This window comes from Hyperolius riggenbachi, chromosome 7, assembly GCF_040937935.1.
Source record: "Hyperolius riggenbachi isolate aHypRig1 chromosome 7, aHypRig1.pri, whole genome shotgun sequence".
Taxonomy (NCBI): domain Eukaryota; kingdom Metazoa; phylum Chordata; class Amphibia; order Anura; family Hyperoliidae; genus Hyperolius; species Hyperolius riggenbachi.
The window spans coordinates 43,241,219-43,258,411 of record NC_090652.1 but is presented as its reverse complement, the minus strand read 5'-3'; the positions used below and the strand labels follow the sequence as shown (position 1 = coordinate 43,258,411).

The following is a 17,193-nucleotide window of genomic DNA, read 5'->3' as shown; positions in this document are numbered from 1 at the left end:
GACTTAACATCCACTGTTAGTCAACTATATTCTTTTTTCCACGGGAGAGTCTCCATACTGGATAAAAGATGTTTCGTATCTCTCAGATATCCAGGGAGACGTTTCACCAATGGTTGCAATAATGAGTCAACCCAATCGCTAAGGCACTCACCCAGAGCGCCAATCCCAGCCACAATGGGACTGCCCTCCAGGGGCAGCGCCCTGCTTATAAATGTTAGGAAGATGATGAAAGACAGGGATAGAGGAATGCTTGACTTCCAAATATTCAACCAGTCTTTTCTCCAGCACTCCTAAACTTTGACCATATGCAAGAAGGTCAGAGAGCTGCTTTTGAAAACGGCTAGTCGGGTCCCCAGGGAGGCAAATATAGATATTGGTGTCATTTAATTGTCTGAGGGCCTCCATTTTATAAGCCTCCCTGTCCATAACGACCACCCAGCCTCGCTTATCAGCATTTCTTATAATATCATTTTTTGCACGGGATTCGCTTGGGGTCAAATTGGACATATGGGGCTTCATGGAGTCCTCCACTGACATCACCAATTCCTTTTCAATAACTTCCTGAAAGATTTCTACTGGGAAGATCTAGCCGTTAAAGGATAGAAGTCAGGGTTTCTAATCCTCACTGGTCTTACATCATCCATGGACACTAACCCACCACTGCCAGACGCCAGAAAATCCAATGTCCATCTAGCCCGGGTGTCCTGAAAGTGCCCAATGACAGGTAATTGTTCTTTTATATACATATCTTCTGTATTATATTTTGAATTACATGTATATGTATTGATGAACAGAACCAGTATGTAGTAAGGGGTTAAGTTGGATGGTGTAGGTGGATGGGTTAGATCCCTCCCAGTGGCGTACCTACTGGGGATGCTACCCCATCGGCTGCAGGGGGGCCCGGGGGCCCTCTGGGGCCCACCAGCCATGTGCGGGGGAAGTGCTGCCACCCCCCGATTGTGGGACCCCCCAGCCTGGTGTGGAACTGACCGCAGCGTCTAATAGACGCCGGGCCAGTTCATTGCCCGCAGTCTCCCGGGAGGCAGAGCAGGGCTACAGCAAGATGGCTGCTGAAGCCCTGCTCTGGAGACTATTTGTGTCTCCAGTACAGGGCTTCGGGCGCCATTTTGTCATAGCCCTGCACTCTGCCTGTCAGCGTGGGAGATGTGCTGCTGGAGGATCGTCGGAGAGCTGCACGCCAGATGCCGGTAGAGGAGACGTCTGCCAGGTGAGTGAATTTATTTTTTTTTCACAGGTGCAATTGTTTTTTTCTGGTGCCTGCTGCCCACATTACGTTTTTCTGGTGACTGCTGCCCACATTACGATTTTCTGGTGACTGCTGCCCACATTGCAATTTTCTGGTAACTGCTGCCCACATTGAGATTTTCTGGTAACTGCTGCCCACATTGTGATTTTCTGCTGTCTGCTGCCCACATTGCGATTTTCTGGTAACTGCTGCCCACATGACGATTTTCTGGTAACTGCTGCCCACATTGCAATTTTCTGGTGTCTGCTGTCCACATTGCGATTTTCTAGTAACTGCTGCCCACATTGCGATTTTATGGTGTCTGCTGCCCACATTGCAATTTTCTGGTAATTGCTGCCCACATTGTGATTTTCTGGTAACTGCTGCCCACATTGTGATTTTCTGGTGTCTGCTGTCCACATTGCGATTTTCTGGTAACTGCTGCCCACATTGCGATTTTCTGGTAACTGCTGCCCACATTGTGATTTTCTGGTAACTGCTGCCCACATTGCGATTTTCTGGTGCCTGCTGCCCACATTGCGATTTTCTGGTGTCTGCTACCCACATTGCGATTTTCTGGTAACTGCTGCCCACATTGCGATTTTCTGGTAACCGCTGCCCACATTGCGATTTTCTGGTGTCTGCTACCCACATTGCGATTTTCTGGTAACTGCTGCCCACATTGCGATATTCTGGTAACTGCTGCCCATATTGTGTTTTTTTGGTAACTGCTGCCCACATTATGATTTTCTGGTAACTGCTGCCCACATGACGATTTTCTGGTAACTGCTGCCCACATTGCGATTTTCTGGTAACTGCTGCCCACATTGCGATTTTCTGGTAACTGCTGCCCATATTGCGATTTTCTCGTGCCTGCTGCCCACATTGCGATTTTCTGGTGCCTGCTGCCCACATTGCGATTTTCTGGTGACTGCTGCCCACATTGAGATTTTCTGGTAACAGCTGCCCACATTGCGATTTTCTGGTGTTTGCTGCCCACATTGCGATTTTCTGGTAACTGCTGCCCACATGACGATTTTCTGGTAACTGCTGCCCACATTGCGATTTTCTGGTGTCTGCTGTCCACATTGCGATTTTCTAGTAACTGCTGCCCACATTGCGATTTTATGGTGTCTGCTGCCCACATTGCAATTTTCTGGTAATTGCTGCCCACATTGTGATTTTCTGGTAACTGCTGCCCACATTGTGATTTTCTGGTGTCTGCTGTCCACATTGCGATTTTCTGGTAACTGCTGCCCACATTGCGATTTTCTGGTAACTGCTGCCCACATTGCGATTTTCTGGTAACTGCTGCCCACATTGCGATTTTCTGGTGCCTGCTGCCCACATTGCGATTTTCTGGTGTCTGCTACCCACATTGCGATTTTCTGGTAACTGCTGCCCACATTGCGATTTTCTGGTAACCGCTGCCCACATTGCGATTTTCTGGTGTCTGCTACCCACATTGCGATTTTCTGGTAACTGCTGCCCACATTGCGATATTCTGGTAACTGCTGCCCATATTGTGTTTTTTTGGTAACTGCTGCCCACATTATGATTTTCTGGTAACTGCTGCCCACATGACGATTTTCTGGTAACTGCTGCCCACATTGCGATTTTCTGGTAACTGCTGCCCACATTGCGATTTTCTGGTAACTGCTGCCCATATTGCGATTTTCTCGTGCCTGCTGCCCACATTGCGATTTTCTGGTGCCTGCTGCCCACATTGCGATTTTCTGGTGACTGCTGCCCACATTGAGATTTTCTGGTAACAGCTGCCCACATTGCGATTTTCTGGTGTTTGCTACCCACATTGCGATTTTCTGGTAACTGCTGCCCACATTGCGATTTTCTGGTAACTGCTGCCCACATTGCGATTTTCTGGTAACTGCTGCCCATATTGCGATTTTCTGGTGCCTGCTGCCCACATTGCGATTTTCTGGTGCCTGCTGCCCACATTGCGATTTTCTGGTGACTGCTGCCCACATTGAGATTTTCTGGTAACAGCTGCCCACATTGTGATTTTCTGGTGTCTGCTACCCACATTGCGATTTTCTGGTAACTGCTGCCCACATTGCGATTTTCTGGTAACTGCTGCCCACATTGCGATTTTCTGGTAACTGCTGCCCACATTGCGATTTTCTGGTGCCTGCTGCCCACATTGTGATTTTCTGGTGTCTGCTACCCACATTGCGATTTTCTGGTAACTGCTGCCCACATTGCGATTTTCTGGTAACCGATGCCCACATTGCGATTTTCTGGTAACCGCTGCCCACATTGGGATTTTCTGGTGTCTGCTACCCACATTGCGATTTTCTGGTAACTGCTGCCCACATTGCGATTTTCTGGTAACTGCTGCCCATATTGTGATTTTTTTTGGTAACTGCTGCCCACATTATGATTTTCTGGTAACTACTGCCCACATGATGACTTTCTGGTAACTGCTGCCCACATTGCGATTTTCTGGTAACTGCTGCCCACATTGCGATTTTCTGGTGCCTGCTGCCCACATTGCGATTTTCTGGTGTCTGCTACCCACATTGCGATTTTCTGGTAACTGCTGCCCACATTGCGATTTTCTGGTAACTACTGCCCACATTGAGATTTTCTGGTGTCTGCTTGCCCACATTACGATTTTCTGGTGTCTGCTACCCACATTGCGATTTTCTGGTAACTGCTGCCCACATTGCGATTTTCTGGTAACTGCTGCCTACATTGAGATTTTCTGGTGTCTGCTTGCCCACATTACGATTTTCTGGTGTCTGCTACCCACATTGCGATTTTCTGGTGTCTGCTGCCCACATTGCGATTTTCTGGTAACTGCTGCCCATATTGCGATTTTCTGGTGCCTGCTGCCCACATTGCGATTTTCTAGTGCCTGCTGCCCACATTGCGATTTTCTGGTGACTGCTGCCCACATTGCGAATTTTTGGTAACTGCTGCCCACATTGCGATTTTCTGGTGACTGCTGCCCACATTGTGATTTTCTGGTGACTGCTGCCCACATTGCGATTTTCTGGTGACTGCTGCCCACATTACGATTTTCTGGTGACTGCTGCCCACTTTACGATTATTTTCTGATGACTGCTGGCTGCTGCCCACATTACGATTATTTTCTGATGAGTGCTGCCCCACTTTATGATTATTTTATGGGAAAATGTTGCTCACTTTACAATTATTTTATAGAGAAATGCTGCCCAATTTGCAATTAAGTAAAACATTGCTGCATTAGGATTATTTTATAGTGAAACGCTGCCCCATTACGATTATTTGTCGCCTATGGGGGGCCCATCCTCATTTTCGCAAGGGGGACCAGTGATTTCTAGTTACGCCCCTGATCCCTCCCATGTGCTGCCCACTTCCCCCTTTAAAAGGAAGCTACTTTGTCAAAAATCTTTGCTACGATTAAGGACCAGTAGGTCCGAAACATGTCAGCAATGTGCTGGTGATGCTGATTATTGGATACGTCCGCTAATAAAGTGTTCAAACGTGGCATGATCTGCTTCCTTGGAGAATCACCTTGGGTATCCTATAAATACATTCTCCTGGGAGGTGGATTTTCCCTCATCCTAGAACCCAAAATGTACATTGGGCTGTACTTTTTTTCTAGGGATGAGTACTGTTGACTTTGACATCCATAGCAAATCTGTTGAGCATCCAACTTCCCCAGAAGATACTGGCATTGGACCAGTTCTGAGGATATTGGTGTGGGATCATTAATTAAAGGACTGAAAGAGTTAAATATCAGGCATGTAAGTGGCTGACTCAGTCCTGACTCAGACAGGAAGTGACTACAGTGTTAGGCCCGGTTCACACTTGCGGTTTTGTAAAAACCGGAACGGATGTCCGGACCGCACCGGATCCGGACCGGACCTAATCCGTACGGTTCCTATCCGGATCAGGTCCAGATCCGGTCCGTTTGCATCCGTTTTCTTTGCGGTATGAACACGGTTCTTAAAGAGATAACAACCTGTAAATACCTTGGGTCTGGGAGGTCAGCAGAAGCTCTGGGGTCATTGTTGGAGACAGGTGGACGTGTGGAGACCATCCGTGGATACAGAGACTGCAGTTGGGACCATGGATCCAGTCATTTTTTACTCGTACCTGGGAACTCTCTCCTTCCTGTTGTTCACCTACTACTATGTGGGGAGAAGGCCTCACCTCCTCGTTATCAGACATATCATCAGACATGTTGCTGCCAAAGAGCTCCAGCATGAAATCCCTGCTGCTCCACTCTGTGAACGCTGGGCCCATGTGGACCCATCCAAAATGGCCACTAGAAAAAGCATAGGAAGTGGGGTAGAACGTCCGTTTTTTATAGCCAGTGTGTTGTGCGCTCTCCGGTTCTCATTGCTTTGTATTGGCCGGATGCAACAGTCCGGCTCCGCTCCGGATACGTCTGCCGGGGGAGCCGGACCAAAAAATAGCGCATGTTGGATCTTATGCCGGAGTCCGGATCCGGTCCGGCTCCGGTCCGGACGAAACGGACGCATGTGAACGGACGCATAGACTTTCATTGCTATGCCGTGCGTCCGTTCCGCATGCGGTCCGGCTCCGGCACGGCGATTCCGGACGGCGACCACTAATGTGAACCGGGCCTTACCCTAACTGATAAGAAATTCCAACTGTAAAACACTTTCCTAGCAGAAAATGGTTTCTGAGAGCAGGAAAGAGATACAAAGGGTCAATAGTTCATAAATTTTAGCTCTTGCATACTTCAATAAATGTGTCATTGAGCAAAAACAATAAAACAATTATAACTTTAAAGTAGATTTAAAGGTAACCAGAGGAATCTAGGTAAAACATAGAGAAAGCTTTTATACATACCTTGGGCTTCCTCCACCCCCATAAACCTGGATCCCTCCCACGCCGCCATCCTCCGCTTCCTGTAATGCCGGTAACCTGGTCCCGTCACTTCCGGCGGACGTGGCCAATTTTCCGCATGAACAGGGGCTCCCTCCATATCCTTACGCATGGCACACGTAAGGATAAGGAGGGAGCCCCTGTGATGTGGAATATTGGTCACGTCTGCCCGCCGACTGGCCGACTGACGGAAGTGACGGGACCCAGTACCGGCGGACAGAGGAAGCGGAGGACGGCGGCGTGGGAGCGATCCAGGTTTATGGGGCTGGAGGAAGCCCCAGGTATGTATAAAACCTTTCCTCCCAACGTCTCTGGTTCCTTTTAAACATAAAATAAAACTGTAAAATATCTTAAAAAGTCAATTTTTAGGAGAAGGAAGATAAATACAATTGTTTATTTCATTTCTTTATTTTCACCTCGGGTGTCCTTTAAAGTGATGCTTGCATGTGTGGAATCTGTAGGTATCTGTCACTTAAATATCACTAGCATCTGTATCTTTGTTGGATTTGTGACCATACTTATTTTTTGAAGTTCCACTAAAAGTTGTTATCACAAAGATACTTTAAAGGGACTCCGAGCTCTAATTAACATTAAAATCTGAACTTACCTGGGGCTTTATCCAGCCCACCGTAGGTTGGGGGGTCCCTCGACGTCCATCTAGTTTTCTCCCAGGGCCTGTCCAGAAATGGCTGCCGGCGACACTGGGCCCGAGTGTCGGGCTCCTCTTCCTGAAAGGTGATGTCAGTCGTTACCACGCCGGCCGCCTCGCGTAATCACGGCAGCCGGCGTGATAGTACCGCGCAGTATTGCCGGGAGCCGCTGGGGAGCCATTTCTGACCAGGCCCTGGGAGAAGAGCCAGATAGATGTCGAGGGACCTCCCGACCTACGGTGGGCTGGAGCAAGCCCCAGGTAAGTTCAGATTTTTATTTTAATTAGAGCTCGGAGTCCCTTTAAATTTGGATTTTAATTTGTTTTTCACTTTGTGCAATTATTGTGGTCCTATCTGAAGGCCTTTAATGCCTTTTTTAGATACCTCTTGTGAACCTCCAGCAGACATTCCACATGGGGAAATCAGAGAACAGAAAAAGAATAAATACTCCTCTGGTGACCGTGTGTTTTATGATTGTGACCCGGGATATACCACTGGACTGGATAATATAGATTATATCACTTGTGAGGATGCACGGTGGACAGAGTCAGCATGCAGAAGTAAGTCGGATTTCTTTGGATATCTAAACCTGTATTTTACACATCTACACAATAATATGATGACTATGCTCTAATGATTTATTTTACAGTTTTTTAGCAATATTGTTGCCAGAGCTGCACTGATTCAGTAAATGTACAGAGATTGGTTAGGCTGAGATTTTTTATGTTGGAGGAAAACTTGGTGACAGAGGAAACAGTCCTGTGACTGAGAAGCCACTGGGGGCATTGAAGGGGAAACGGGATGGGCCTTAATCTCATAAATAGCTGATAAATTAGTCATTTTTTTAAGAATTATAATACCATTTGGAAACTCATCTATATAACACAGTAATAATAGATGGCATAGAGTTTTCTTTATTATGACAATAATTATACCATCATAGGTGTCTTCATGGGAAACCGTTAATTTGTGTGCCAGTGGCACCTGGTAAAATGGATACCGTCATCAGCAACTATAATAATAGCCATGACTAGCAGCTACTGCTATTATTTTGGGCAGCAAAATGCATGAAGGAGCCTGTTATTTATAGCTGCAAGTAGCGGTAATAGCAATCGCAAATATCTTGCTTCCGACTATCGTATTACTTTTACTATACCCTGCTATTGCCAAACCCAATCTCAGTTGTGCTTGGCAAATAAAACTGATTATGATATTAATATAACTACCTATTGCAACGACTTAATTGATGCTGTTGTTTCCGCAACCACGCGTAGTAGAACTACGTCAACGATGCATAAACTTCGCTACGAATTCACCTACGAAAGTACGCGTCCAACTACGCAGTTCCGCGTAGTTAACGTAGCCGTATGCATAGCATCATGCTCCCATGCGGAAATTCTTTCCGCATGAGCTTTATTAATACTGCGCATGCGTGTGCCCTTTAATGCATAATGTCTTGCTGCCAAGCGGAATTGTGTCCGCATATGCCTATTACGTGAACCATGTTGGTGCGCGTGCGCATGCGTAGTTTTCATCCGTACACGTAAACACACGCGTACGTCACAAAGACAGTTTTGATTGGCTGATGCGTACAAACAGGAAGTTGGCCAGAGCAGGCACCGGCAAGCGCGTGGAGAGGACGCATCACACGCATCACACACAGCACTGCCATCAAGATGCCGCCCAAAATTCCCCCCGGGATGAAAGTTATGCTAATTGAGGTAAGCAATCTATTAACAGAATGCATATTTTTTGGCTACTGTTTCTGACTGCATTTCTCTAATCTTTATATGTCCCATCTAAAAGGATATCATAGGTGTTGTAGTAGAGAATTGTTTTTAGTTTATCTCTGTAACTTTGCATTTGTACCAGTACTGTTAATAGTAGAGAGTGAGACACATTCACTACAGTGACCAGATTTTTCTGGGTCCAAACCGGGACGAGTGAAGGTGGTGGTGGGGAGGGGGTGTGTGACTGTGGATGGCTGGGGAGGGGGTCGCGGCGCGCCAGAAAATGGGCCTGGGGGGCGTGTGCGGCGCGCATAGTGCGCCCCGCCAAAAAATGGGCATGGTCATGACATTGTATGGGCGGAGCGTAACTGTAACCCCAAAGTAGCAAATATAGCCATTTTAGCAGAGAACAAACGCAATTTGGGCCACATTTCATCAGAAAACAAACGCAATTTAGGCCACATTTTAGCAGAAAACAAACGCAGTTTAGGCCACATTTTAGCAGAAAACAAACGCACTTAGGGCCACATTTTAGCAGAAAATGAACGCACTTTGGGCTGCATTTCAGCAGAAAATAAACACAATTTCGGCCACATTTCAGTCGAAAATAAACGCTATTTGGCCCACATTTCAGCCAAAAATAAACGCAATTTGGCCCACATTTCAGCAGAAAATAAACACAATTTGGGCCATATTTTAGCAGAAAACAAATGCAATTTGGGCCACATTTTAGCAGGGGAAAAAAAATCGCAATTTGGGCCGCATTTTAGGCAGAAAACAAACGCACTTTGGGCAACAATTCAGCAAAAAAAAAAAAAAAAAAAAGGAATTTACTCACCTGACAGAAGTCTCCTCACCCTCTGGCGTGCATCTCCCCGGACGATCCTCCTCCAATCTCCCGCGCTGACAGGCAGAGCAGGGCTACGGGAAGATGGCGCCCGAAGCCCTATACTGGAGACACAAATAGTCACACCATCTTCCCGTAGCCCTGCTATGCCTACTGGGCCTGGAAGAATATGCAGGTTGAAGCGGGGCTGCAAGCTATGAACTGGCACAAAGTCTATAGATGCCGCAGCCAGTTCATGGAATCCATTCAATTATATATTTGATGCTTGCTGTCACAGGATCTTCTCTGTCAGTCAAATCACACATGAAATGAAATGATGTAGTTATTATGGCCTGCAATGTCAGCAGTTACAGGTGGCACTAGTCATCGTTGATCCCTAGTATCTTCCCGAATACATAATACATATAATACAGTGGTCATTAATGCTGTAATATTTATTTTTCAGGAATTTACCAGAGGCCGGTACGTCCTCACCACCGCTCCGGCCAAAACGCACCGTGGTGAGAAGGGCGCAGGGGATCCTGAGGTCCGAGTACCAGAGGGTCCTCACCACCAAGCAGGTGCAGATGTTATGGAGCTATCTCAAGAGGAGGGACCAGGACCTGCTGAGGCGAGTGGTTGCACAAATGGGATGTAAGTCAGCAAACTATTAGTTTATGTATGTCTATCTTGGGTTTTATATGCTGTATGTATTTATCCTAAAAAATAATTCCATGGGCTGAATACTATAGAGTTGTGCAGTATGTACAGTTAAAGTATATATCCGTAAGGTATTCACAGTGCAGCACTTTTCACACATTTTGTTTTGTTAGAGGCTTGTTCCAAAATGGGTTAAAACATATTATTTTGTGCTCCTGTGAGGGCATAGTGATGATATTTGTGCAATATGTGCTGATTATACTGCATTCATGCAAATAAAGTTATTTTAAAAAAAATGGGCCCATAGGCTTAACATTGTTTTTTGATAACCACTGATGATCAACTAGCTTTTTTTTTTTTAGAAAAATTTGATAGGTGCTGTCGTCCATCTGGACCCTATATCCTCTCCAGGCCCTAGGCAAGTGCCTAGGTTTGCCTTGTGGATGGTCCGGCTCTGTTGCACAGCAATTTTTTTTAAAGATCTCTCCAGAGCTATTCGATCGTATTGAAGCCTACGCTCTTGCTGGGCCACTCAGAGACATACACAGAGTTGTCTCGAAGCCACACCTTTGATATCTTGGCTGTGTGCCCAGGGTCGTATTCCTACTATAAGATGAACCATTGCCCCAGTCTGCGTTCCAAGTGCTCTCTTTAAAGTGATCCTTAAGCCTGTAAAAAATGAGTTTTACTCACCTGGGGCTTCCCTCAGCCCCCTGCAGTCGATCGGTGCCCTCGCCGCCTCGCTCAGATCCTCCTGGACCCGATGGCGACCACTTCCGGTTTCGCTGTCAGGACCCGACAGGCATGGGAACGCGAGTGATACTTCACGTTCCCAGCCAAAATATCGCCCCCTATGCTGCTATTGCGTCCAGGAGGCCGCAATAGCCGCAAAGGATCACTTTAAAGCCTATCCTAGTTTTATTTTACTGTATTGAAGAGTCATATTCTTTCATGTCTAATAAATAAATTAAAGGTATAAGAATATGATTTTTTGTTCTGTGTTTAGAGTAAGGTCCTTATCAAAGTTCACTTGAAAATAGAAATAAAAGTAATTGTAGTTCAAACAAAAAGTTATTAATTTTTATCCATTTTATCATATATTTTGATTACATTTTATTATTCATTACTGCTTACTACAGCTGCAAGTGGTACCCGGGGAACCTCTGCACCTAGGCCTTCTTCATCCAGAGCCTCCTCACCTGTCCCCAGCCATCATAGCCAGAGGGCTTATCAGAGGAGAGACAGGACACGCTTTATGGTAAAATTCTCTTACTGTATGATTAACATTGCATACTATGGAAAAGCCAGTACCGTATATTCCGGCGTATAAGACGACTGGGTGTATAAGACGACCCCCAACTTTTCCAGTTAAAATATAGAGTTTGGGATATACTCGCCGTATAAGACTGCCCCTCTTCCAATGCACACCACATTAAAAAAAAATCGTATACTGGTGCTATGTATGAACAGATACTGGTGTTGTACTGCATGTGGTACCCAGTATAGAACAGTATATAGTCACTTGACTGGTTGGATTGGTCAGCTCTCCCTCTCTCTAAGTGGTTTGGTCAGCTCTCCTTGTCTCCCTGTTTATCAGAACGGTATGGAACAATAGATCGCACTGTGCCCATGAAACACACCTCTTTCACCCTTCTGGCCCCACCCTTGTATTCTATTTACCTCCTTCTCTGCCTCTCAGATCTCACACATGTGCGCCTGCGCCGCTCCACTACAGCCCTCAGCAGCGAGGTCTAAGAGGCGGTAACAGAATAGGGCGTATCACCCGGCATCAATGACACCCGGCGTATAAGATGACCCCTGACTTTTCAGAAGATTTTCAAGGGTTAAAAAGTAGTCTTATACGCAGGAATATACAGTAAATGCTATGTTATATGTATTACATTACAGGTTCTTAATTTTAGGGATGATCAATGAGATTGAAATATGTACAAGTTGATGGATTGCTGGGTTAACCTATTTTACCCATTTTTTTCTACAGTTCCTCTATCGACATATATGAGGCTGAGGGGCCAGGTGAGGCGGATAAATGAAGAGGGTCGGAAGACGAAGAGGAGGCATAGGCGGGAAATCCGCATCCTAAAAAAACAGATGCTGGAGATGCGGCAGCATATGGCGAATGTGGAGGAGGAGGTCCGCCAGTTGAAGGGGACAGGGGCTAGGGTGGACTGAGGTTTTTTGTTTTTTGTTTTTTTGTAATTTTTGTTGAACAGTTTTACTGCTGGCAGGTAATGTAGCTGCTGCTTGGTTTTTTGGCAGTTGGAAACAGCTGTAAACAGCTATTTCCCACAATGCAGCAAGGTTCAGAGACAGGAAACTGCCAAAAGTACGTACTTTTCTTGTTTCTTGTGGGAGGGGTTTCACCACAATATCAGTCATACAGCGCCCCCTGATGGTCTGTTTGTGAAAAGGAATAGATTTCTCATGTACAAGGGGGTATCAGCTACTGATTGGGATACAGTTCAATTCTTGGTCGGAGTTTCTTTTAAAGAGACTCTGTAACAAAATGTTCAGCCCTACTTCTTCTATCCTATAAGTTCCTATACCTGTTCTAATGTGCTCTGTCTTACTGCAGCCTTTCCTAGTTGCACAGTGGCTGTATTATCTCTGTTATATGATGTAATCATCTTTCCTATGTCGGCTTTGTCGGGCTCAGGCACTCAGGCTGGAATGTGCAGGGCTGCTTGTGATTGAATAGAAGCTATACACACCCTCTCCACGCCCCCTACAGGCTCTGTATGAGTCACACACTGAGCTCCTCTGAGCCTATCACAAGCTTTTAGCAGCCATGTCTTTTGTTTGTAAACACTGCCTAAAACTGGCAATTATTAGCCAGGATTGCAGCAGGGAGTGGCGGAAACAGCACAGAGGGGCCCAGGAGAGCATAATGAATAGAATGGTATGTTTTTTTATTGTACAATTTTTAGAGTACTGATTCTCTTTAAGAAAAAAAAAATTTCACAAAAAATAAATGTTTTTCTTAAAAAAGGATAAGTTTCTTCTCTTTTGTTGTACGATCTCTGACACTGACACATTGTGTTGGACTAAATAATCGCAAAAGAAATACAATGACATTGTTAGTACAATGCATTTCTGAAACATATTTTTATGCAGAATACTTAGTTGTGTGTGTCACATTGCTTGTGATGCAATCCCGAAATGTCTTCAATGTCCAACACAAAGCACCAGTGTGAAAAATGTACAGTGTGAAGAGTATATGTAGCAATTATTCATTGCTTTTTAGTTCTCTTTTACAGCGCATGCGCCGGCTCAGTCTCCTCTAATTTCTTCCTCCCCTCTTCTGCATGGGCCACGTCATAGTGCACGGAACTATGATGTGCTGCAGAGAGTCAGAAATATTTAGAGGAGACAGAGCCTGCGCATGCGCTGTAAGGACCCGCAGACATCATTTTTCAGGTTACAGCTCTACTTTCTGTAGGAGCCATGGTTTCAATCAGGGATGCTCGGATAGTGCTTTTTAAAATCCGATTTGATCCGGATACCTAGATATCCAGATCCGGTTCAGATATCCGAATCCAGCCTTTTAGATATCCACGTTCACGGACGCCTTATCCGCGGATATCCGACCTATTCGGATATCTGGATAGAAAAAACGGAAGTGCCCTTTAAATAGCTTTAAAAGGTGTTTTTAGGGTAAATGAGGCATGTATCATCATTATTTTGCAAAGGGGAACACTAATTGATGATGTGGGGACTTCAAACCCCCCCCCCCCCCAAAAAATGGCTGTCAATTAACATTAGGCCTAGGTTCCAGACAGCGGTCGTGCAGCCCACATTGGCCTCAGTTCACTAAGCTTTATCAAACACTTTATGAAACATTTGATAATTTACCTCATGGGTAAAATCTAATTTTGAATTCACAAAGGTGTTATAGATATATTGAAGGTTTTATCAATAAAGCATTCGATAAATATATAACACCTTATTGAATTCAAAATTAGATTTTACCCATGAGGTAAATTATCAAACGTTTGATAAAGTGTTTGATAAAGCTTAGTGAATTGAGGCCATTGTGTCCAAAGTCCAACCGCACAACTGGGAAATGACAGTTTTCAGCCAAGACACCTACAAAAAATTATGCAGCAATTGTGTTTTGGGTTAAATATAGGTGGTATCAGTGGCCTGTGGCACCCTGGTGGTGGGAGCAGCACAGGCAGCAGGAGCAGGGCAATGCAGCAGCAGCAGATGTAACGTGTGCCAGTAGTATGCCGGATGTGGCACTTGCCACGTGGCACTTGCCTAGTGCCACTTGTCACGTGGCACTTGCCAAGTGTCACTTGGCACATGCCACTTTCCAAGTGTCACGTGGCACTTGGCACGTGTCACGTGGCATTTGGCAGTTGTCACGTGGCACTTGCCAAGTGTCACTTGGCACATGTCATGTGGCACTTGCCAAGTGGCACTTGTCACGTGGCACTTGCCAAGTGTCACTTGGCACATGCCACTTTCCAAGTGTCACGTGGCACTTGGCACGTGTCACGTGGCATTTGGCAGTTTTCACATGGCACTTGCCAAGTGTCACTTTGCACGTGCCACATGGCACTTGCCAAGTCACTTGGCACGTGTCATTTGGCACATGGCACTTGGCACTTGGCACATGTCACGTGGCACTTGCCAAGTACCACATGACATGTGCCAAGTGCCACATGACATGTGCCAAGTGCCATGTGACACGTGCCAAGTGCCACATGCCACGTGCCAAGTGCCACGTGCCACTTGGCAAGTGCTACGTGGCAAGTGGCGCGTGGCAAGTGCCGAGTGACAGACAGCAGAGGAGAAGACACTAGTGCACACTAACACATTAATGAATTAAGAATAGTGTAGTGATAGTGAAGGGGTTAATCAATGAGCTTATCACTGTGTACAGCCCTTGGCTCAGCAGCAGCACTGCAGCTGTGCAGCACACACTCTAACTGTCACACTATCATACATCAATCAAGCTAATTAACGATTACTATAGAGTAGTGAAGAGGTTAATCAATTAACAGCTTTAGGTTTATAACTGTGTACAGTCAGCCCTTGCTAGGCCACCAGCACTGCAGCATGTCTCTCAGTGTGCATTCAGCAAGACAGGACGATCTGTCTCATCATGGCAGCACTCCCTATTATACAAGGGGGGCTGGCCAGTGTTCCTTTCTGTGATTGGGTGCCATGGCTTAGGCTGGGAGGACTCTGTTTGGCTCAATGAGGTCAGGTGGGGCTGGCCAGGGTTCCCCCCTGTGATCGGTTGCTAGGGCTTCTGCTGGGAACCCTCTGATTGGCTCCAGGATGTCATCAACTTAGTTACAGTATTTCGGATCCGGATATCCGTGGATATTTGGGTCATGCGTCAAACTATCCGCAGATAGCTATCCGGATTTGGGCACAACTATCTGGGATCCGGATCTGGCCGGATCACGTAAAAATGGTCGATTATCCGGGTTACCCGGATATCCGGAATCTGGATGAGCATCCCTGGTTTTCAATAGCATTGAGAGCGGGCATACCGGGATGGAGAGGGGCTTTCTGACGTCCTCTGTGCACGGCAGCAGGTGGTTCACTTGACTCTAAGCAGGTCAGGTAACACGCCGGCTTCCATACAAGGAGGATGGCAGAAAGCCGCTAGGAGTTTCAGGAGGGCTGCCGGCGCTATACGTCCTGTACAGGACGCATTCTAAGGTGTAGTAACAGGTTCATCAATGAGCCGGTTCTTTTTGTATTGAATCAAATGAATCGGTTCAGAGACGATTCATTTGATTCAATACAAAAAGAACTGGCTCATTGATGAGCCGGTTACTATACCTAACAATGCGTCCTGTGCAGGATGTATAGTGTCGGCTCCCGCTGTCTCCACACCTGCCTGCACCTGTCACCCCTCACCTAGGCTGGCACCCGGTGTGCCAGGTGCCAGGCTAGGTGAGGGTGACAGGTGAGGAGGCGGGGAGGACAGCGGGAGCTGGCACTATGCGTCGACAGGGCGCATTCTAAGGTATAGTATATTAAATTGCCGTGGGAGAACTCCAATCAACTTAGTTAACGATCGCAAGATTGGAGGATACTGTATACGTTGGATCGTTTACCGAGGATATGGTCGTAGGAACATTTTCTTAATGGTACAAAGGTAAGTATTTCTGGTTAATTTAGAATAATAAAATACTTTTCTCGTAGTTGTGTTTTTATTTCATTTAACCCTTTGTGGAAATGGGTAAGGGGTACTTTGTACCCCAATACTCATTTTTCCTGGGAGGGGGGTGGGCATCTGGGGTCCTCTTCTTAAAGGGGATTCCCAGATGCCGTCATGAGCCCCCCCCCCCCCCCCCCCCGGGAGTCGTCGCCCCCAGCTCCTTTTGGGGCACCGGAGGTGGGGAAGAGCCCCTTGTCCACGGATTAGACAAGGGCTCCGGGGTGGAGGGGGAGACTTGGACGCCCCCCCCAGAGCCACCCCCCATACCATGAACCATGCAGGCTGGTATAGCTCAGGGTGCGAAGCCCCAGTCGGCCGGGGCTCCGCATTCTGGATATCCCAGCCTGCATAGGGGACAAGGGGTTACAGAGGCTTGGGAGGGGGGACCACACGTCATATTTTTTTTTTCAGATTTCCCTCACTCAGACAGAACATTCCCCAAAATTAAAAATGTTTATTTAATTTTTTTAATATTGATTCCCACTATCTTTTTAAAGGGAAGATCCACGCTCTCCTTGCGCTCCAACGTGCGTCTCACGCGGGCGCGCTGACATCATCGGACGTCCTACGGACTGTACTGCGCAGGCGCAGAACTACTGCACCTGCACAGTACAGCCTGGAGGGCGTCAGATGACGTCAGCGCGCCCGCGTGAGACGCACGTTGAAGCGCACAAGAGCCCGACTTGGAATCCAACCTGGCCAGGTCAGGTGCGCCACCGGAGAAGACCGGGAGCCTCCGGAGAGGTGGCGAGAGCACGTCCTGCCTGCCATGGGCTGGAGGAAGCTCCAGGTAAGTGGATTAGTATTTTTTGGGGGGTCCGTGAGCCTTCCCTTTAACATATCCTGCACTTTTGGCGTTGCTAGGATGTAAAGGTCCTTTACTATGAACTTCGAAAATTGGTGGGTGATAAATCAACCAGAGTTATGGTCAGGGGTCTAGTTCTGGGAAAAGAGGTGAGTGGACTCACCCTAAAAACCTCTGCGCCACGTTGGCGTGGTCATGGGTGGGGCCAAAT

General features: G+C 46.6%; 1 protein-coding gene across 4 annotated transcripts in view; it reads left to right on the top strand.

The window, feature by feature from the left end:
* LOC137524284 (complement factor H-like) overlaps nt 1-17,193 on the top strand; it is a 340,451-nt gene that overhangs the window by 272,662 nt on the left and 50,596 nt on the right. For 3 of the 4 annotated variants that reach the window (XM_068243963.1, XM_068243965.1, XM_068243962.1), the window contains one exon: nt 7,140-7,319. In XM_068243963.1, the coding sequence (XP_068100064.1) occupies nt 7,140-7,319 (180 nt within the window). Of the gene's footprint in view, nt 1-7,139; nt 7,320-9,781; nt 9,970-11,114; nt 11,234-11,974; nt 12,890-17,193 lie in introns of those variants that run through there. The other variant, XR_011022650.1, reaches the window with a different exon arrangement.